Source organism: Hippocampus bargibanti, linkage group LG22, assembly GCF_051943395.1.
Source record: "Hippocampus bargibanti isolate YZ-2025 linkage group LG22, ASM5194339v1, whole genome shotgun sequence".
Lineage (NCBI taxonomy): Eukaryota > Metazoa > Chordata > Actinopteri > Syngnathiformes > Syngnathidae > Hippocampus > Hippocampus bargibanti.
The window spans coordinates 6,979,933-7,001,888 of record NC_142755.1 but is presented as its reverse complement, the minus strand read 5'-3'; the positions used below and the strand labels follow the sequence as shown (position 1 = coordinate 7,001,888).

At 40.9% G+C, this 21,956-nt stretch overlaps 1 protein-coding gene across 1 annotated transcript in view; it reads left to right on the top strand.

The window, feature by feature from the left end:
- Positions 1–21,956, top strand: part of rassf3 (Ras association domain family member 3) — a 33,176-nt gene that overhangs the window by 6,800 nt on the left and 4,420 nt on the right. Inside the window, exons 3-5 of the mRNA XM_088988579.1 lie at positions 18,068–18,175; positions 19,598–19,783; positions 19,859–19,946. Of these exons, the coding sequence (XP_088844705.1) occupies positions 18,068–18,175; positions 19,598–19,783; positions 19,859–19,946 (382 nt within the window). The remainder of the gene's footprint in view (positions 1–18,067; positions 18,176–19,597; positions 19,784–19,858; positions 19,947–21,956) is intronic.

Here is a 21,956-nt window from a genome sequence, read left to right as displayed (position 1 = left end):
AGATTGTCTCACATTTCCTGTCCCACGTAAATCCGCTTCAATTCCAAGCAACCGCACAGCAAAGTCTCCTCCTTGATCAGAGGTTGATCAAAAAAATAGATAGAAATCATCAAATTATCTATTTATACAAAAATACTTTAGGTCGCAATGACGTAGAATGCTACAAGAGGGCTGTCCATTACTGTATAAACAAATGATCTCTACACAAATATTTTTACTTGCAATGCCGTAGAAAACCACAAGAGGGCGGTCCATTCACATGCATTCACTAAAAGAGACGCATTTAAGAAACAAATAAAAAAAAGACAAATATGCGTCCATGTTTGTGGAATAAAAGCCATATCTAGCTATTTAGCTAGCTACTGTTCGCTGGAAAAAAAAATTAATGGACAATGGATATTTATATTTCATATTAGCTATCTAACAAGCTTGCCATCTATTAGCTATATTGCTAGCTACCTAGCAATTTGAGTCAGGAAACATATTAACTAGCTAGCTAGCTATTAGCTGTCTAGCTATCTATTGGCTAGCTAGCTAGTTTTCTATCTTTTTGAGTTATTCCGGATTGAGTGAACGCTGGTACGTGTGGCTGCCGCTGCTCACCCACAGAAAAACATATCCCCTGACTGTAAAGTGACCTTGAGAGTTTTGAAAGGCGTTTATAAATGAAATGTATTATTATTTATACTGATATATAGCTAGCTAGCTATTGGCTATCTATTCACTATGTATTAGCTATCTATTTGCTAGGTATTAGCTATCTATTCGCTAGCTATTACCTATCTATTCGCTAGCTATTAGCTAGCTATTGCTAGCTAATATATATCTATTCGCTAGCTATTAGCTATTTATTTACGAGCTATTAGCTATCTATTCGCTAGGTAGCTAGCTTGCTATCTATTTGAGTTACTTCCGGGTTGAGTGAACGCTGGCGCATGTGGCTGCCACTGCTTACCCACAGAAAAAAAATATCCTGTGACTGTAAAGTGACCTTGAGAGTTTTGAAAGGTGCTTAGAAATGAACTGTATTATTATTATTATTATTATTATTAGCTTGCTAGCTATCTAGTTGGGTACCTAGCTAGCTATCTGTTTGCTTATTTATTTGCAATCCATTAGCTACCTAGCTGACTAGCCATCTATCAGTTATCTATTAGCTAGCAAGCTAATAGATATAGATATTATTATAATATATATAGATAATTGATATTATTATTATTATTATTATTATTATTATTATTATAATTCTGTATTATTATTATTATCATTTAGTGCATTTGAGGAGTAAAACGTCAACAGAGCAAGCGATGGATTACTGTGAGAAGGTCAGTGAACTGTGTTGATGACGAGGGCAGCAGGTGCGTTGTCTCCCAAAGGTCAAAGTTCAACTCCTCGAAAGGGTCACACTGTGCGCGTTAGGTTTGTGATTTTCATTAACATATACTTTCCATATTTAGCAAGACGGCAGCCATGCGGCAACCATTACAGGTCAATTTCTTCATTCAGTCAACAACTTGATTGGATTTGCGGCTAATGACTGTGAACTATGTCGGAGTGAAAGTAATCAAGTGTCAACAGAGCGCACGTTGTGAGTGTGTGACGTCCGACCGCCCGGCTTGCATGCATGCGTGCACGCTCGCTAGCAAGGCAGACAATTTGTCCCATTTTGAAGGTTTTAAAGATTCTATTACAGTGATACCTCGGTTTACGAACCCCTTGGCTTACGAACTTTTCATTTACGAACGTTACATTTACGAACATTTTACCTTGGCATACGAACTATTTTTCGGGATACACACGGAGCTGCCACAATGAGTGATGTGTCGTTCGCGAACGAGCCCGTTCTCCTAACAAGAATATGGCAGTCGGCTTGTTTTGGTCCTCTATTCCCCGCCCCCAGTCGTCGGTTAAATCCACGTGATTGGTCAAGAACGCAGCGGTGAGGGGAGGTGCTTTAAACATGAAAGAGACGGGCAGACGACAGAGGGAGTGACAAAATGGATAGAAAACTGTGACATTTGGACTCGTTTCAACTTTGCTTGTTGGCTTCAGATTGGGAGAAGATGCTTTCTTGTGACTCATCCAGTTATGAATATGATTCAAATAGTTCTGAAGAGGAAAGCATACAAGTTTGCAAGTCCTTCCGTCTCATTTTGAGGCGTCTGGACTCCAATGTAGTGTCCCAGGAAATGCACAAGATGGCGCCCAAGCTCCGTTGGAAATGGGCTGATTTGTCTGCTGGCAATTTGTGTGAACTAGTATGAAATAGTAGTCTTGGTGCAACACACAACGATTCACCATTGCGTTATTTATGTATTTTCCTTCTAATTTCGCCATCATCATGACGTTTTCAGACAAAAAAAGTACCCAAAATGCATTGTGTCGTTTTCTCGGTCAGGGGCTATCCAGACGTGACGTCATCAACTCGAAAATAAGACTTCCTTCGCGAGTCTTAAAACGTAAAATATAGCTATATGTCATGGAATCTTATTAAAATCCGCACAGTAGAAGTCATTTGAAGTCATTTTACAAATTATGGACACAACTTCTCCGAAGGCGTCGGTTGTCCTTTAAGGCTTCAAAAATTAGAAAGAAGAAAATTATGTTTATGGGGATCTGGGAACGGATTATTCTCATTTTAATGGTTTGCTATGGGCAATTATTTTTTGGGATACACACTTTTCGCCTTACACACTCTATCTGAGAACCGATGAAGTTCGTAAGCCAAGGTATCACTGTATTTGTTTTCAAACCTTGAAATGATCTCATTCTGACTCCAGTCTGCAGAACAGACGCACGCTACCAATGGTACGCGGGGGGGAATCTAGCGAGTGTTCATCGCATCCTTTCGAAAACGGAAGAATGACGCTCTTGTTCAGGCTTGGCTTGTGATCCATCGGGTCTTTTTTTGTGTGTTGGGAGCGAAAAGATTCATTCAAAGCAAATGTTGGTAAACTGTGCAAGGACATGAAATATGTCACCATTGAATTGTGCACTGTGTGTGTGTGTGTGTGTGTGTGTGTGTGTGTGTGTGTGTGTGTGTGTGTGTGTGTGTGTGTGTGTGTGTGTGTGTGTGTGTGTGTGTGTGTGTGTGTGTGTGTGTGTGTGTGTGTGTGTTTGTATGACTAGTCTTGTGAGGACTACTAACATTTTATACTATACGAAGTGAAGACATTTTGGCCGGTCCTCACAAGTTTTTCATTCTAAAGGCTTCTAGGGGGTCTATATATGCATCTGTTAAAGTTCCAGAGAGGTCCTCACAAATTCACCCAAAATGATTTTTTGGTGTGTATTTTCATTTCACTTGGATACACACACATTTTACTCACTGTGTGTGTTCGTGTGTGTGTGTGTGTGTGTGTGTGTGTGTTCGTGTTTAATGAGAGGAAAAAGTTCATACCGCAAAAAGTGAATCGATATTTTAACCAAATTCAACACAGGGGTGAGGACTTTGAATGTAGCCATTCAGAAACCTCACTCCTACTGTTATTTCAGTTTCAAGTCCACTTTTTATTTCTTTGTGTTTCAAAAAGTTGAAGTGGGGAATGGGGTGACATTTAGTGTTCAAATGTCACACTCGATCTTCTCTAAACTTATCAGCAACGGTGGTCCTCACTCCTTATCTGGAGTTATATCCAGACCTCACAAAACCATTGAAACAGGAGTGTGTGTGTGTGTGTGTGTGTGTGTGTGTGCGTGTGTGTGTGTGTGTGCGTGCGTGTGTGTGTGTGTGTGTGTGTGTGTGTGTTTGTATGACTAGTCTTGTGAGGACTACTAACATTTTATACTATACGAAGTGAAGACATTTTGTCCGGTCCTCACAAGTTTTTCATTCTAAAGGCTTCTAGGGGGTGTATATATGCATCTGTTAAAGTTTCTGAGAGGTCCTCACAAATTCACCCAAAATGATTTTTTGGTGTGTATTTTCATTTCACTTGGATACACACACATTTTACTCACTGTGTGTGTTCATGTGTGTGTGTGTGTTCGTGTTTAATGAGAGGAAAAAGTTCATACCGCAAAAAGTAAATCGATATTTTAACCAAATTCACCACAGGGGTGAGGACTTTGAATGTAGCCATTCAGAAACCTCACTCCTACTGTTATTTCAGTTTCAAGTCCACTTTTTATTTCTTTGTGTTTCAAAAAGTTGAAGTTGGAAATGGAGTGACATTTAGTGTTCAAATGTCACACTCGATCTTCTCTAAACTTATCAGCAACGGTGGTCCTCACTCCTTATCTGGAGTTATATCCGGACCTCACAAAACCATTGAAACACGAATGTGCGTGTGTGTGTGCGTGTGTGTGTGTGCGCGTGTGCGTGTGCGTGTGTGTGTGTGTGTGTGTGTGTGTGTGTGTGTGTGTGTGTGTGTGTGTGTGTGTGTGTGTGTGTGTGTGTGTGTGTGTGTGTGTGTGTGTGCGTGTGTGCGTGCGTGCGTGTGTGTGTGTGTGTGTGTGTCAGACATGAATTATGGCAGACGCTGAGGAATAATCTTTTAAGGATTAAGCGGGTCGCATGCGGGTCAGGATAGACAAAGGTTCCCTTTTGGGAGGTTTTGACAACAGGCGCAATATTTTGACCTCAATTTGATTTGATGAGCTCACAAAGAGACAATCCAATTTGACAAAATTGTAAAATAAGAGCTCCTGATGGTGGAATGAATAATAATAATAATTATAACATAATAATATAATAATAAAAAAAATTCCCTATCTTCCACAAACAACGGCTTCGTTCAAGTACAGTGATACCTCAGTTTACGAACTTAATTGGTTCCCAGAAAGTGTGTGTAAGGCGAAAAGTTCATCCGCCGAACATTTATTTCCCATAAGAAACCATTAAAATGAGAATAATCCGTTCCCAGGTCACCATAAAACATATTTTTCTCTGAAATAAGCCTTAAAACACAGGTGTCAAAGTCAAGGCCTGCGGGCCAAATCCGGCCCACCACATCAATTTTTTCGGCCCGCGAAAGCAAATCAAATATATGAAATTCCATGATGCTTGCTAAATTCTTAACCAAAATGTCATATTTTTGGATATAAACCACAATAACAATCATTATTCTTGACTTCAGATTTGATAACTAGTTATTCATTAATACTCCACTCCACTCGGTAACAAACTACGTCTGCACTCAAAGAAAATGTGTATGGAAAACTAGTCCGCCAGCCACCGTGGCGCTTTTCGACCGTGTGGTTTGGTGTTCATCCGCCGAAAACCAGTTTGTCAGCCAAGACAGCGAGTGAGCGAGAGTGGCTGCCTTTCCAGCGGCTCCTGTGTTTTGTTTTTCTACTTTTACACTTTGCTGCTGTGAAATGTAATTTTTCTCCACTGCGACAACTAATAAAGGCAAATCCAATCCAATCAAAAGACTAGATATGCTCACGAATGTAATGTTCGTGAGGTGAAATGTTTGTGAGCTAAAGCGTTGGTAAGCTGAGGTATCACTGTATTTGAATGGCGTGCTGGTCAGGGTAGCCGGCGGGGTCAAACCTGTATCCCCACCCTCTGCGCCCTACGCCACCCCCAGCTGGTTTATCCGCCAAACTGTAATCTCCTGGCAGATGATGCGAAGTCTGTCGCCGGCTGCCTTGTAGCTCCACTGAGACAAGTGGGTCAGCCCGCCGGGCTTCCGTGTTGCAGGATTCCCCCTTGCAGATCCACTTGAGCAGCTACAGTGAGACCTCAACATACGAACTTAATTGGACAGAGTGTGTAAGGCGAAAAGTGTGTATCTCAAAAAAAGAATTCCCATAGGAAACCATTAAAATGGGAATAATCCGTTCCCGGGTTTCCATAAAATATACTTTTCAACTAAATAAGCCTTAAAACTACACACAACATACCTTATTCTATGTATAATAAATGTGCTATTGTATTGTAATGAAAGAAATACACTGCATCAGAATCAGAATCAGAATCAGAATCATCTTTATTGCCAAGTATGTAGAACACACAAGGAATTTGTTTCCGGTAGAACACGCTGCACTAGTATCGTTGTCAAAAAAACTGCTAAGTGGCACTATACAGTTCCATTGTATCATAAAGTCACTTTATTTACATTTGTGATGGTTATTTATGGCTTGATGGAATGCCTTTGGAGGTCAAAAGGAATTGCTGTTTGGAAAGAGAGGCGCATTACATGACGACTGTAATTGAAGAAATGAACTGTGCTGTAAAATAAAGTTTTATTGACCTTTTTGATTGTCGTCGATGGCTTATGGAAGGAGAGTCACCTTCCATAAGGACTGTTGGTGCTGTTCGGTCGTGTGCTTCCGCCGAAGATCACTCCACCAGCCGTGGTGGGTGTGTGTTATGAAAATAGTGCTTATTATAAGGTTTAATTTTCATAAATTTGACGTTTGTAAGACAAAAAGTTTGTACGTTGAGGTGTTTGTAAGTTGAGGTCTCATTGTACATGCAACATGTGTGAACATGCCGGCAAATGAAAAGGCACACGTTGACACTTTGAAGATCGGCTTCCGAGCTCCTCGGGCCTTTTGGCAGGAGATCTTGTCAGTTATTCAACACCTGGGAGCACACACACACACACACACACACACACACACACACACACACACACACGACTAAATCACAAGCTTTTTTTCACTTTGAGGTTAACATGATGAAAAGGAACACCCTTTAAAAAAAAAACACCACAAATGACACGTCACACTTTGCAGATGCAGTTACACGAATATAAAGACAGAAACTGAAATTGTGTCTTCTGTCTTTGTATTTATTTTTATTTTTTTTTTTACAATGCAGTAAAAGGTCAAAAGCTAGGCCTGCTTATCTGAAAACGCGTGCGTACGCCGTTGTCTACGCGAGCTTGTGTGCGTGCGCCTGTGTGTTTTAGATTTGGCCAAAAGACAAGATGGATGACTGGTTGGCTTGGCTGCGTCTTTTGTGCCACGTTTATTTTTGGGCCCGGAACATCTCCCAGGGGTGGTGCTTGTGTGCTTGGCGTGATTTAGTGTATACGCATATTTTGTTCCGTAGCTCAACTTGTTCAACCTGTGTTTTTTTTTTTGTGGCTTGTGGCTTTTTAGTTCACCTGTGTGGGCTGTTTTCGTAGTGAAATAAAAGCCACGCCGTCTGCCGATTGAGAATGAAGACGTCCAACTCAGACAATCTCATCGTGACATCATTTGAAGTCAACGAATGGGCGCGAAATAGCCGCGATGACGAAGAATAATTTTATCATAATAATAATCCATTTCTAAGCGCCTTTCAAAACTCTCAAGGTCACTTTACAGTCACAGGATCGGTTTTTTCTGCGGTTGAGAAGCGGCAGCGTTCACTCAACCCGGAAGTAACTCAAATAGATAGACAGATAGCTATTAGATAGCCAGCCAGACAGTTAGCTAACTAGCTAGACAGCCATATAGCTAATGAATAGCCGGCTACATAGCTAGCTAGCTAGCCAGATAGCTAATAATAATAATACATTTCATTTCTAAGCGCCTTTCAAAACTCTCAAGGTCACTTTACAGTCACAGGATCGGTTTTTTCTGCGGTTGAGAAGCGGCAGCCACATGCGTCACCATTCACTCGACCCGGAAGTAACTCAAATAGATAGAAAGCCAGCCAACTAGCTTATAGATATCCATCTAGACAGTTAGCTAACTAGCTAGACAGCCATATAGCTAATCAATAGCCAGCTACATAGCTAGCTAGCTAGCCAGATAGCTAATAATAACAATACATTTCATTTCTAAGCGCCTTTCAAAACTCTCAAGGTCACTTTACAGTCACAGGATCGTTTTTTTCTGCGGTTGAGAAGCGGCAGCGTTCACTAAACCCGGAAGTAACTCAAATAGATAGAAAGCTAGCTAGCAGATAGCTAATAGATAGCCAGCTAGACAGTTAGCTAACTAGCTAGACAGCCATATAGCTAATGAATAGCCGGCTACATAGCTAGCTAGCTAGCTAGCTAGCCAGATAGCTAATAATAATAATACATTTCATTTCTAAGCGCCTTTCAAAACTCTCAAGGTCACTTTACAGTCACAGGATCGGTTTTTTCTGCGGTTGAGAAGCGGCAGCGTTCACTCAACCCGGAAGTAACTCAAATAAATAGAAAGCCAGCCAACTAGCTAATAGATAGCCATCTAGTCAGTTAGCTAACTAGCTAGACAGCCATATAACTAATGAATAGCCAGCTACATAGCTAGCTAGCTAGCAAGATAGCTAATAATAATAATACTTTTCATTTCTAAGCGCCTTTCAAAATTCTCAAGGGAGCAAATGGAGAGCAAATAGATAGCCAGCTAGATAGCTAGCTAATAGATAGCCAAAGGTTAATGTTGCAGCAGTGGCACGCACAGCTGTGACAAACTGCTGCTGACCTTTTATTTTAGGAATGTGGGTAACCGTATTCCTCTTCGTGGTGCGTGAATGACACATTCGCCTGATGTACAGTATCGGTTTACGAAGAAAACTGCATTGCCTCAGGCCTTTAACGCTTGTGAATTTTCACTTAGTCACGGTTCGCAATCCCTTTTCATGTTTTTGTTTACCCCCATTGAAAATACTGTTTTTGGGGTCAGTAGTGTAGTGTACACTAACAAAATCTTTATGTGAACATATATTGCATGAAGTAGTAACCAACGCGCTTAAAATGTAATGTATTATTATAATACCTGGTACAGAGAATTACTATGTGTACTTAAAATTCGTCTGTGTAAGCTCTCAGTCGTACAGGAGTGGTCCATCGATGAGAAGGTTTCTTCAGCCGTCATCTGTACAAAAGTGAAGGTTTCCGAAACCTTCACTTTTGTACAGATGACGGCTGAAGAAACCTTCTCATCGATGTACTTAAAATTGTTTTCTGTAAGTCACATACAAATAACCAAATTCAACATTTTAGCAGTAACTTAGGAAATATATTCGGCATTTTTTAAGAATATACAACTGAAATATTTTTTGCTTGTTCGTTTATGATATAAAACTTTTCATTAGTTTGATTAAAAAAAACGATCTACTGTATATTTTAATTCCGTAGTAGTGACGCGAGCAATAGCTATCCGGGCGCCGATTGGTTAGTCGTCGTCTATCAGGCGGGATTTGGTGCTTTTTTACTATTGGCTGATCTACCCGATAGCACTACTAAGGGGCGTGGTGTTACTTTTTCATCCGTAGTGGAGACGCAAGCAACAGCTATCCGGGCCCTGATTGGTGGTTGTCGTGTATGAGGCGGAACTTGGCCGCTTGTTTTGCTATTGGCTGCTCTACCGAATAGCTCTAGTAGAGGGCGTGGTCTTACTGTATACGTTCTTGAGCGGAGAGTTTCTAACAGTCGGCTTCAACTGCTCCTCGTTGAGATGAAAGCGTAACTTCCCCAAGGTATATATTTTTATATATTGACTTAACCGTGTACAAATGTGAACTTTGGCGAATGTATGTTGTTGTGAACCTTTTCTTTTAAAGATGGGGACGGTTAAATGAGTCGCGCCGGGGGAGCGGAGCGACTGCGTGCGGGCAGGAAGGCTGGTGAGCGGCTCAGAAAGCGGAAACGATCTCGAAACAAGCGAGCGTCGACCGAAGCGAGCGTTTGAACTGCGCTTAACTCCGTTTTACTTTGTTTTTTTTTTGTTTTTTTTTCAAGTGAATTGGTACTTTTTGTTTGGTCGGCAAGTAGTTTGATGCGGTCGAGTTGGAAACGAGAAGAGTGTCCTCGCCAATGACGTGGAGGAGCACCATGAGCAGTGGCTACAGCAGCTTGGAGGACGACTCCGAGGAATACTTTTTCACAGCCAGGACTTCTTTTTTCAAAAAACCTTTGGGCAAAGTCACAGAGAACAAGGTAAACATTGACGTACGCCGTCGCCTACTCAGCCTTCGATGCGTTCTGACCGTGACGTCTGAAGACTGAAATAAGCCACCGCCATTTTAAATGGACTTAAAAGGGCTGGTCTACCTGTCCACCACCCAAAAACACCCCTAATAATGGAGGACTCGAGTGATAAACCTGTTAATTTTAAAGACGAAACAAACCAAGTTTATTTTATTTTCCAATACAGTGATGCCATGGCTTACGAACTTAATTGGTTCCCAGACAAAGTGTGTAAGGCGAAAAGTCTGTATCCCGAAATGAATTTTCAATAGGAAACCATTAAAATGAGAATAATCAGTTCCCAGGTCCCCATAAAACATAATTTTCTACTAAATAAGCCTTAAAACTACACAAAATATACCTTATTTTATGTATAATAAATGTGCTATGGTATTATAATTAAAGAAATAAACTGTACTGTATAATAAAGTCGTTTTATTTACTTTTGTGATAGTCGTTGATGGCTTGATGCAATGGAGTGGCCGCTTTCATCAGCACTTGATGAGGAACGTAGCCTTCTTCTATCACCATCTTGAGGAATGATCCCTTGTAGGTGCTTTCTCTGCGATAATTTTACCTAGTTCCTCATCAATTGTGTACTGTTTAACTGGGTTGATAGCTTTTTGCATCAGGTGTACAGATGGCTTGTGCGGGTTGTTTGTGGAGCCTGATTGATGGGATATTTTAACCTTGCAGTCTACACTTTGAACTATCACAGTTGAAACTCTCTCAGTGTCGTCTGCCTGTCTCTAGTGTTTAAACCACCTCCGCTCACGGCTGCGTTCTTGACCAATCACGTGGCTTTAACCGAAGACTAGGGGCGGCGAATAGAGGACAAAAACAGTCGGCTGCCATTTTGTTGTTAGAACGGGCTCGTTCGCGAATGACACATCCCTCATTGAGGCAGCTCTGTGTGTGAAAAAAAGTTTGTATGCCAAGGTAAAATTTTCATAAATGTAACGTTGGTAAACCAAAAAAAGTTCGTGAACCGAGGTATCACTCTATAGCTCCAAATTTCACTAATGTGTCAGTCATTCTTCAATGGACCAAATGTGCAACGCACTTTGGATTGCATGGTGACAAATAGTGCCGAGCAACCGGTTTTGGGGATTACTAACGCCCCCTCTCTCCTCAAACGCGCCCACCATGCATGTTGAACCTGAAAGTCTGGTGGCTACAAAGTATCACGTTGCCCCCCCCCACCGCCGTCCCCCCTGTTGCTTCGACTTTCACAGACGTGAGCTGAGGAAGTGAGACAGAAGCACGCTCCACGCTAAGCCGTACCAAACTCCACCCTTAATGTAGTTTTGGCTTACAAAGTCCTCCAAGAGCATGCGGCCTTCAGCTCATGGACTGCGAGTTAACCTTGGAAGTGCATCAACACATTCCCAAGATGCTCAGTGGTTTTTTTGCACACTTTTTTTGACAGAAAGTAATTTGTGGAAACGTGTGTCCCAAATGTGCGCTGTTTTATCTCAAACAGCTCCTTTTAAAGGACAACCGACACCATTTTTTTTGTTTGTTTCCCAACTGACATCAGAAAAACGTTTAATAGCATCTAAAATACCCAAAACACGCAGGCAGTCAAATGCAAAACACCAATAAAAATGACTTAAAGTTGACCAAAACTGCTTCAAAATGACCTGGGAAATGGCGAGTTTCAGAAGGGCCCGCCCCCTAGCTTGTGATGTCACGCCAGGATACTCCAGACACAAAACAATGGCGTCAGAGAGTTCAGATTCGGAGAAGATGCTTTCTTGTTACTCATCCAGTTATGAATATGATTCAAATAGTTCTGAAGAGGAAAGCATACATGTTTCCAATCCATTAAAGAAGTCCTTCCGTCTCATTTTGAGCCGTCTGGACTCCAATGTAGCATCCCAGAAAATGCACAAGATGGTGCCCAAGCTCTGTTGGAAAGGGGCTGATTTGTGTGAACTAGTATCAAATAGTAGTCTTGGTGCAACACACAACGATTCACCATCACATTATTTATGTTTTTCCTTCTTATTTCGCCATCAACACAAAGTTTTCAGACCCCCAAAATGCATTGTGTGTCACTTTCTCGGTCAGGGGCGTTCCTTCAGTGACGTCAGGCATCGTCATCAACTCGAAAACAAGACTTCCTGAATATTCAGCCTGAATGTTAAAATGTAAAATATCGCTATATGCGGTGGAATCTTTGTAAAATAAGCTCAGTAGAAGTGATTTGAAGCGATTTTACAAATTATGGACACAACTTGTCCGGTTGTCCTTTATTGCGACTGTGCATGTGGACGCACAATGCGGCGCCTCCCAGAGGGAGGTCAGGGCCGCCCCGCCCCCTTAAGATGTGGCCGCAGAGGGACGCCTGCCGTCGTTTGGCATTCGGCCCCCACCCCGTCCGTCCCTACCAACACGCCAGCACTAATTACAGCCTTGGCGGGGGGGGCGGGGACACCAAGCGCCATGTGTGTTAAATGACCGACCGCTTGTGCCTTTTTAAGTTTTGTTCGGCATCGTGTGCTTCCACGGCGGGGAATGAAAATCTGTGATTAGAAAACAAGATTTCTTTGATGGTTTTACCCTCCCCGAATGCTTTTATCTCATCCGTTCAAGCAAATCAACTGCTTCAATAGAGCCCATTAGCTTAAAGGACAACCGACGTCACTTTTTTGTTTTTTAACTGACACCAGAAAAATGTTTGATAGCATCTGAAATACCCAAAACACGCATATGATATTTTTAGTCAAATGCAAAACACCAATCAAAATGACTTAAAGTGTCCAAAATCTGCAAAAAAAATGAGCTGCGAATTGGGCATTTTCAGAAAGTCCCGCCCACAGTTCGTGACGTCACACCAAGACGTCTTGCATTGCTTATGAATCAAAACAATGGCTTCAGATTCGGAGAATATGCTTTCTTGTTACACATCCAGTTATGAATATGATTCAAATACAGTAAAGTCTCGTTATATCGATATCGGATATATAGATAGTCCCGGTTATATCGATACTATTTCTATGCACGCACGGAGAAAATTACATGCAAACAGGGTCGGATATATCGATAGTCCCGGTTATATCGATATTTTTTCGGACTCCCTTGAATATCGATATAACGAGACTTTACTGTAGTTCTGAAGAGGAAAGCATACATGTTTGCAATCGATTAAAGAAGTATATGTGCCATTTTGAGGCAACATTGGGGGAAAATCTCTCACCCAAAAAAAGAGGCACAAAATGGCGACCTCCAGTGGCCACCTCCGCTTCCACAGGCTGATAAATTCCTTATATGGAGCTTGTACTCCCTCTTCTGGCGGCTTTTGGGTGCAACACGGTTCTCAGACCAAACAAGTACAGCAAAATACATTGACGTTGATGAAGGACTGCTACAATGTGTCTTTTTTCGGTCAGGGGGCGGTCCTTTAGTGACGTCACGTACGGACTCGTCACCAACTCAAAAACAAGACTTCCTGAATATTCAGCGCGAGTCTTAAAACGTAAAATATAGCTATATGCGGTGGAATCTTATGAAAATACGCTCAGTAGAAGTCATTTGAAGCCATTTTACAAATTATGGACACAACATGTCCGGAGACGTCGGTTTTCCTTTAAACTACACAAAATATACCTGATATTGTAATTAAATAAAATAACTGTACTGTATAATAAAGCCTTATATTCCAGAAAACACAATATGCTAAAGTGAATTTGCCCGAGCTCAAGCAGCCATGTTGCTCCATGAGCTAAAAAACGGTCAATCATTAACCACCACGCTGGCGTCATTCAGACGCGCAGGACGTTGATTCACGTACCAGTTGCTCGCCCTGCAAAAAAAAAAAAAACTAGACAAAACTCAGGGGAGAGAGAGAGGGGGGGGGTCGTTTTTTTTTCTGGTATTTGGGCACATGAAAGCAAGCGTCTTTGTGTGTGTGAGATCATTTTCTTATCTTTGCATCTCCTCTGCGGGCCCGAGTGCATGTTTCACGCGTTTGGTCTGTAACGGCGACGGGGGCCAGACTGCGCGGCGGCATGCACGCCGGCAACACCGACACGTTGCCTCATCTTTGTATTGCTTTCAAAGCTTCCTTTTTTTTTTATTGTGATCGTCACAGCTCATAACTTTTTTTTATTTATCTGGGTGGTCTGTTGTGGCTTTTGTTCAATAGCATGCGTCGCTTGTACAGTGAGACCTCAACTTATGAACTTAATTGGTTCCCAGATAGTGTGTAAGGCGAAAAGTGTGTATCTCAAAAAAGTTTTTTCCCATAGGAAACCATTAAAATGGGAATAATCCGTTCCCGGGTTTCCATAAAATATACTTTTCAACTAAATAAGCCTTAAAAACTCCACACAACATACCTTATTCTATGTATAATAAATGTGCTATTGTATTGTAATGAAAGAAATACACTGCATTGTATCATAAAGTCACTTTATTTACATTTGTGATGGTCATTGATGGCTTGATAGAATGGCGTTGGAGGTCGAAGGGAATTGCTGTTTGGAAAGAGAGGCACATTAAATGAGGACTGTAATTAAAGAAATAAAAAAAATACTGTAAAATAAAGTTTTATTTACCTTTTTGATGGTCGTCGATGGTTTATGGAAGGAGAGTCACCTTCCATAAGGACTGTTGGTGCTGTTCGGTCGTGTGCTTCCGCCGAAGATCACTCCGCCAGCCGTGGTGGGTGTGTATTATGAAAATAGTGCTTATTATAAGGTTTAATTTTCATAAATTTGACGTTTGTAAGACGAAAAGTTTGTAAGTTGAGGTCTCACTGTACTTTTTTTTTTTTTTTTTTTTGTAGTCTGCAAGTTTTACTTCACCACTCAGGCCATTTTCATTGATTATGCTTAGTTTCTCTGATTCAAGTGTGTGTGTGTGTGTGTGTGTGTGTGTGTGTGTGTGTGTGTGTGTGTGTGTGTGTGTGTGTGTGTTTTCACCAAATAATGGAGGAATGTGGAAAGGTGTGGTCCATCTCGACTTCCCCCCATGTGAATGCAACAGGAAGTAACATAGCTAGCAGAAGGAGGCGGAGGAGGAGGGACACTTTTACACAAAAAAAGTAAATAAATCACATCAAGTCAGAAGCGGGTTTGCTGTGTAAATGTTCCATTTTAACCACTCAAAGACACACAATGTGTTTGTTGTTCCCACAGTGCGGCGTAGCGTAGCCTAGCGTGCGATGACATCATTGGTTTCCTCGTAGACAGGCGCATAAAGGCAGCAATGCCACAGGTGTGTGAATTCAAAAAAATGACAAAATAACCTAGACAAATTGACATTAGTTTATTTTTAAAGGACAACCGACGTCTCCGGACAAGTTGTGTCCATCCATAATTTGTACAATGGCTTCAAATGACTTCGACTGAGCGTATTTTCATAAGATTCCACCGCATATAGCTATATTTTACCTTTTAAGACTCACGCTGAACATTCAGGAAGTCTTGTTTTTGAGTTGGTGACGAGTCCTCACGTGACGTCACAAAAGGACCGCCTCCTGACCTTAAAAAAGACGCATTGTAGCGTTTTTCCATCACGTCAATGTATTTTGCTGTTTGCTGTACTGTTTTTTTTGAAAACCGTGTGGTACACCCAAAAGCCGCCAGCAGAGGGAGTCCAAGCTCCATGGAAGGAATGTATCAGCCTGTGGAAACGGGCTGATTCATTCCTCACAGCTTGGTGGCCATTTTCTAGCCTCTTTTTGGGTGAGACATTCCCCCCCCCCCCCGCCCGTTTGCCTCAAAATGACACGGAATAAATTCTTTAATCGATTGCAAACATGTATGCTTTCCTCTTCAGAACTATTTGAATCATATTCATAACTGGAGGAGGAACAAGAAAGCATATTCTTCGAATCTGAAGCCAATGTTTTGATTCTCCAGCGATGCAATTAGCGTGATGTCACGAACTGGGGGCGGGACTTTCTGAAAATGCCCAATTCGCAGCTCAATTATTTGCAGATTTTGGACACTTTAAGTCATTTTTATTGGTGTTTTGCATTTGACTAAAAATATCATAGTACGTGTTTTGGCTATTTTAGATGCTATAAAACGTTTTTCTGGTGTCCGTTAAGAAACAGTGATCGGTTGTCCTTTAATACACTACTATATGGAGTTTTATTTCACCAACACTGTCCATTTCCTCATTTTTGTATTGAGCATGAGAAGAACCGACCAAAGAGACGGTGGACATCGTAAAGTGGACACGTCTTCAATTTTGTTTCACCCAATAGTAATGCGCTATCTTGGCAAGTGGTCATTTCAAAATTACTTCCGGTTTCGTGAACGCTGACAGTCTATGTGTCGGCTTATATTGGCTAGCTGGCTATCTATTAGCTATCTATCCGGCTGGTAAGCTAAATTGCTGGCTATCTATTAGCTATCTAGCTGTCTGTCTGTCTAATAGCTATCTATCCAACTGGCAAGCTATCCACTAGATAGCTAGCTGGCTGGCTCGCTTTCATTCTATTCTATTGGATGTCTTTTGGCTAGCTAGTTGGCTGGCTATCTATTAGCTATCTGTTAGCTAGCTGGCCGCCTATCTGTTAGCTATCTATCCAGCTGGCAAGCTATCTATTAGCTAGCTAGCTGGCTGTCTATTGGCTATCTGATGCCTAGCTAGCTAGTTATATGGCTATCTGTTGACTATCTGTTAGATAGCTAGCTGGTGAGCTGGTTCTCTATCTAGTAGCTATATAGCTAGTATGGCTTTATGACTGAACATTCATAATTATGATACTCATTCATAAAAGTGCCAAACAACCTAAAGTGTGTCAATAATTCAAAGACAGAACACACACACTACGCGTCACCTCCAGCTGCGTCTTTGCCATATAAGGGTCTCATTCCAAGCACACTCCTGCTTTGTGTGTGTGTGTGTGTGTGTGTGTGTGTGTGTGTGTGTGTGTGTGTGTGTGTGTGTGAGCAGCGTGATGCCCTTTTTAAGCGCAGACAACGCACACGGATTGCTAACGTGGCAACCCCGAAGTTTGCGACCATGCCAATACATTGGGCGGTAGCGCTGTTACCTGCGTGTGCTAAGTGCTGCCATCTAGAGGCCCGATTAGGAATAGCAAATCTTCAATTTTCAACTTCCATTCAATTTTGATCTGCATGATTCAAATCAACCAAAACACTATGGATAAAAAAAACAAATATTAAAACACAGAATGGCTCGCTGAAATGTATTTTAATTAACTAATTCACTGCCAGACGTGTGCAAAAAAAATGTGTCCACTCACTTCCGTGTCAGTGTTTTTGTCGTCGTCACTCGAATTCCGCAGGATATTGAATTTTAGGGCTACATAAACATTCAATACAGTGTAAGAAACTGTAGTAGACTATCTTTTTTATCAGAAAAAAATAGTTAATTCCTAAATTATTTGCGTCTGGAGTTGGCGAAATGAGGGCGGTTGTCCAAAATGCAATGCAATACAGTGATACTTTGGCTTACGAACGCTTTAGCTAACGAACTTTTCGCCTAGCTAATAGATAGCCAGCTATATAGACAGTTAGCTAACTAGCTAGATAGACAGATAGCAATAATAATAATAATAATAATACATTTCATTTATAAGCGCCTTTCAAAACTCTCAAGGTCACTTTACAGTCACAGGATAAGTTTTTCTGTCGGTGAGCAGTGGCAGCCACACGCGCCAGCGTTCACTCAACCCGGAAGTTACTGAAATAGATAGAAAGCTAGCCTTACGAACATTAAATTCGCTAGAATATAATCTTGACAAACTAGTTTTCGGCGGACGAACTAAAACACACAGCGCCACGGTGGCTGACGGACTAGTTTTCCACACCCAGTGCAGACGTGGTTTGTTGTCATGTGGAGTACTTTTACTATTAAGGTATATTTTGTGTTGTGTTTGTGTTGTTTTTAACAACAGCTGAAGCTGGAACAAAGCGCTAACATGAATAAAAGGGGGAAATGGTGCCCCCTTGTGGAAGGAAAAACATTGCCAGAGGTCTGGCCGGCGCTTTATCGACACCCAAACAAGAAAAAAATAAATTCGGGAATGGCGCCTCTACGTCATATCATCAATTCCTGAATACATTTGTGAATGGCAGTGAATGAGTGAATTGCTTTAATATGTAAAGAACATCATCCGTCAAGTTTGGTCCGCCATCCTCCATTTTAACCCATCAAATCTGGCCCCCTTTTGCGTAAACGTTTGGACACGCCCACGTTAGCCGTTTGTCACCTCATGTTTGTTTTGCGCTTGCTCTCAGGATGCCGACAAGGAAGGGAAGCTGCGCACCGAGTTGAGCCGCGAGGAAATCAGGCAGAAGATCGAAGAATACAACACGCTGACCAAAGACCACCTCAAAATGACCCTGGTGAGCCACCCCCCCCCCCCAATACTAATAATATGACTATTAGCTAGCTAGCTAGCTTTCTATCTATTTGAGTTACGTCTGGGTTGAGTGAACGCTGGCGCGTGTGGCTGCCGCTGCTCACTCACAGAAAAAAAGAAAAATCTAGCTAACGATCTAGCTGGCTACCTAGCTGGCTATCTAGCTAGTTAGATAGCCAGCTAGGTAGAGCTAGCAACCTGGCTAGCTGTCTAGCTGGCAACCTGGCTAGTTATCTTGCTGGATACCTAGCAAGCTATCTATTTGCTATCTATTAGCTATCTATCTGGCTACCTAGCTAGCTATCTATTTGCTATCTATTAGCTATCTCTTAGCTATCCAGCTAGCTAACTTTATCTGAGTTACGTCTGGGTTGAGTGAACGCTGGCGCGTGTGGCTGCCGCTGCTCACTCACAGAAAAACAGAAAAACCTAGCTAACGATCTAGCTAGGTAGCTAGCTATCCAGCTAGCTAGATAGCAAGCTAGCTAGCTGTCTAGATGGCAACCTGGCTAGTTATCTTGCTGGATACCTAGCAAGCTATCTATTTGATATCTATCTGGCTACCTAGCTAGCTATCTATTTGCTATCTATTAGCTATCTATTAGCTATCTAGCTAGCTAACTTTATCTGTTTGAGTTACGTCTGGGTTGAGTGAACGCTGGCGCGTGTGGCTGCCGCTGCTCATAGAAAAACAGAAAAACCTAGCTAATGATCTAGCTTGCTATCTATCTATCTAGCTAGCTAGATAGCTAGCTGGCAACCTGGCTAGCTGTCTAGCTGGCAACCTGGCTAGTTATCTTGCTGGATACCTAGCAAGCTATCTATTTGCTATCTATTAGCTATCTACCTGGCTACCTAGCTAGCTATCTATTTGCTATATATTAGCTATCTAGCTAAATAGCTATCTATTAGCTATCTAGCTAGATAGCTAGCTAGCTAGCTATTAGTTATCTATTAGCTAGCTAGCTAACTTTATCTGTTTGAGTTACGTCTGGGTTGAGTGAACGCTGGCGCGTGTGGCTGCCGCTGCTCACTCATAGAAAAACCTAGCTAACGATCTAGCTTGCTATCTATCTAGCTAGCTAGATAGCTAGCTGTCTAGCTGGCTACCTAGCTAGCTGTCTAGCTGGCAACCTGGCTAGTTATCTAGTTGGATACCTAGTAAGCTATCTATTTGCTATCTATTAGCTATCTATCTGGCTACCTAGCTAGCTATCTTTTTTCTATCTATTAGCTATCTAGCCAGATAGCTATCTATTAGCTATCTAGCTAGATAGCGACCTAGCTATCTATTAGTTACCGGGCCTCTAATGTATGAATGCGATTGAAAGGACGACGGCGTGCGGCCCTCCGACGCCGTCTGTCCTCGACACGCTCAAGTCATCGGGCTCATTGTTGTTCTCAGGCTTCCAGCGGCGTTTACACGGGCTTCATTAAAGTCCAGATGGACCTGCGGAGACCGGTGACGGTGCGCGTCGGCCGGAGGGCGGCGGGAAGCGGGGACGCGCCGGCGCCCGGCGGCGAAGCTTTCTACCTGCCGAGGGGGGTCAGCAACACCCTGCACATCAGCTCGCACAACACCGTCAGACAGGTGGCGTTGTCTTCTCTTGGAGCGCCTTTTCCCCAATCGCGCTCAAAATGAACATTTTTTTTGTCTCTCTTTCAGGTGATCGTGGCCTTGCTCAATAAATTCACTGTGGCGGACAACCCGGCAAAGTACGCGCTATACAAACGATATCGGCGAGAGGAGCAGGGTAAGACGCTGTCACAAACTCACGTGTCACCGCTCTTGAATGCTGCCTGCTCAACCATAGTAAGAGTAAGAGTAAGCAGTAGTAGTAATAATAGCAGTAGTAGTAATATTAGTAATAGTAATAATAGCAGTAATAGTAATATTAGCAGTAGCAGTAATATTAGCAGTAGTAGTAATATTAGCAGTAGTAGTAATAGTAGTAATAATAGTAGTAGTAATAGAAATATTAGCAGTAGTAGTAATATTAGCAGTAGTAGTAGTAGTAATAGTAATAATAGCAGTAGTAGTAATATTAGCAGTAGTAGTAATATTAGCAATAGTAGTAGTAGTAGTAATAGTAGTAATAATAGTAGTAGTAATAGTAAGAGTAATATTAGCAGTAGTAGTAATAGTAGTAGTAATAGTAATAGTAATAATAGCAGTAGTAGTAATATTAGCAGTAGTAGTAGTAATAGTAATAATAGCAGTAGTAGTAATATTAGTAGTAGTAGTAATATTAGCAGTAGTAGTAGTAATAGTAATAATAGCAGTAGTAGTAATATTAGCAGTAGTAGTAATATTAGCAGTAGTAGTAATAGGAGTAATAATAGCAGTAGTAATAGAAATATTAGCAGTAGTAGTAATATTAGCAGTAGTAGTAGTAATAATAATAATAGCAGTAGTAGTAATATTAGCAGTAGTAGTAATAGTAGTAGTAGTAATAGAAATATTAGCAGTAGTAGTAATATTAGCAGTAGTAGTAATATTAGCAGTAGTAGTAATAGTAGTAATAATAGTAGTAGTAATAGAAATATTAGCAGTAGTAGTAATATTAGCAGTAGTAGTAGTAATATTAGCAGTAGTAGTAATAGTAGTAGTAATAGTAGTAGTAATAGTAGTAGTAATATTAGCAGAAGTAGTAATAGTAGTAATAATAGTAGTAGTAATAGTAATATTAGCAGTAGTAGTAATATTAGCAATAATAGTAATATTAGCAGTAGTAGTAGTAATATTAGCAGTAGTAGTAATAGTAGTAATAATAGTAGTAGTAATAGTAGTAGTAATAGTAATATTAGCAGTAGTAGTAGTAATAGTAATAATAGCAGTAGTAGTAATATTAGCAGTAGTAGTAATATTAGCAGTAGTAGTAATAGGAGTAATAATAGCAGTAGTAATAGAAATATTAGCAGTAGTAGTAATATTAGCAGTAGTAGTAGTAGTAATAATAATAATAGCAGTAGTAGTAATATTAGCAGTAGTAGTAATATTAGCAGTAGTAGTAATAATAGTAGTAGTAATAGAAATATTAGCAGTAGTAGTAATATTAGCAGTAGTAGTAGTAATATTAGCAGTAGTAGTAATAGTAGTAGTAATAGTAGTAATAATAGTAGTAGTAATATTAGCAGAAGTAGTAATAGTAGTAATAATAGTAGTAGTAATAGTAATATTAGCAGTAGTAGTAATATTAGCAATAATAGTAATATTAGCAGTAGTAGTAGTAATATTAGCAGTAGTAGTAATAGTAGTAATAATAGTAGTAGTAATAGTAATATTAGCAGTAGTAGTAATAGTAGTAGTAATAGTGTTAGTAATAGTAGTAATAATAATAGTAGTAATAGTAATAATAGTAGTAGTAATAGTAATAATAATACATTTATAACCGCCTTTCAAAATTCTCAAGGTCACTTAACAGTCACAGGATAGGTTTTTCTGTGGGTGAGCAGCGGCAGCCACACGCGCCAGCGTTGACTCAACCCGGAAGTTACTCAAATAGATAGAAAACTAGCTAGCAAATTAATAATAATAATAATACATTTAATTTCTAAGGGCCTTTCAAAACTCTGAAGGACACTTTACAGTCATGGGATTTTTTTTTTCCGTGCGGGTGAGCAGCGGCAGGCATTCGCGCCAGCGTTCACTCTACCCGGAAGTAACACAGCAGCAAAGTTATGATCAGAAGAGGAAAGGAAAGAAAGAAGTAGAAAAACAAAATACAGGGGCTGCTGTAAAGGCAGCCACTCTCGCATCGCCA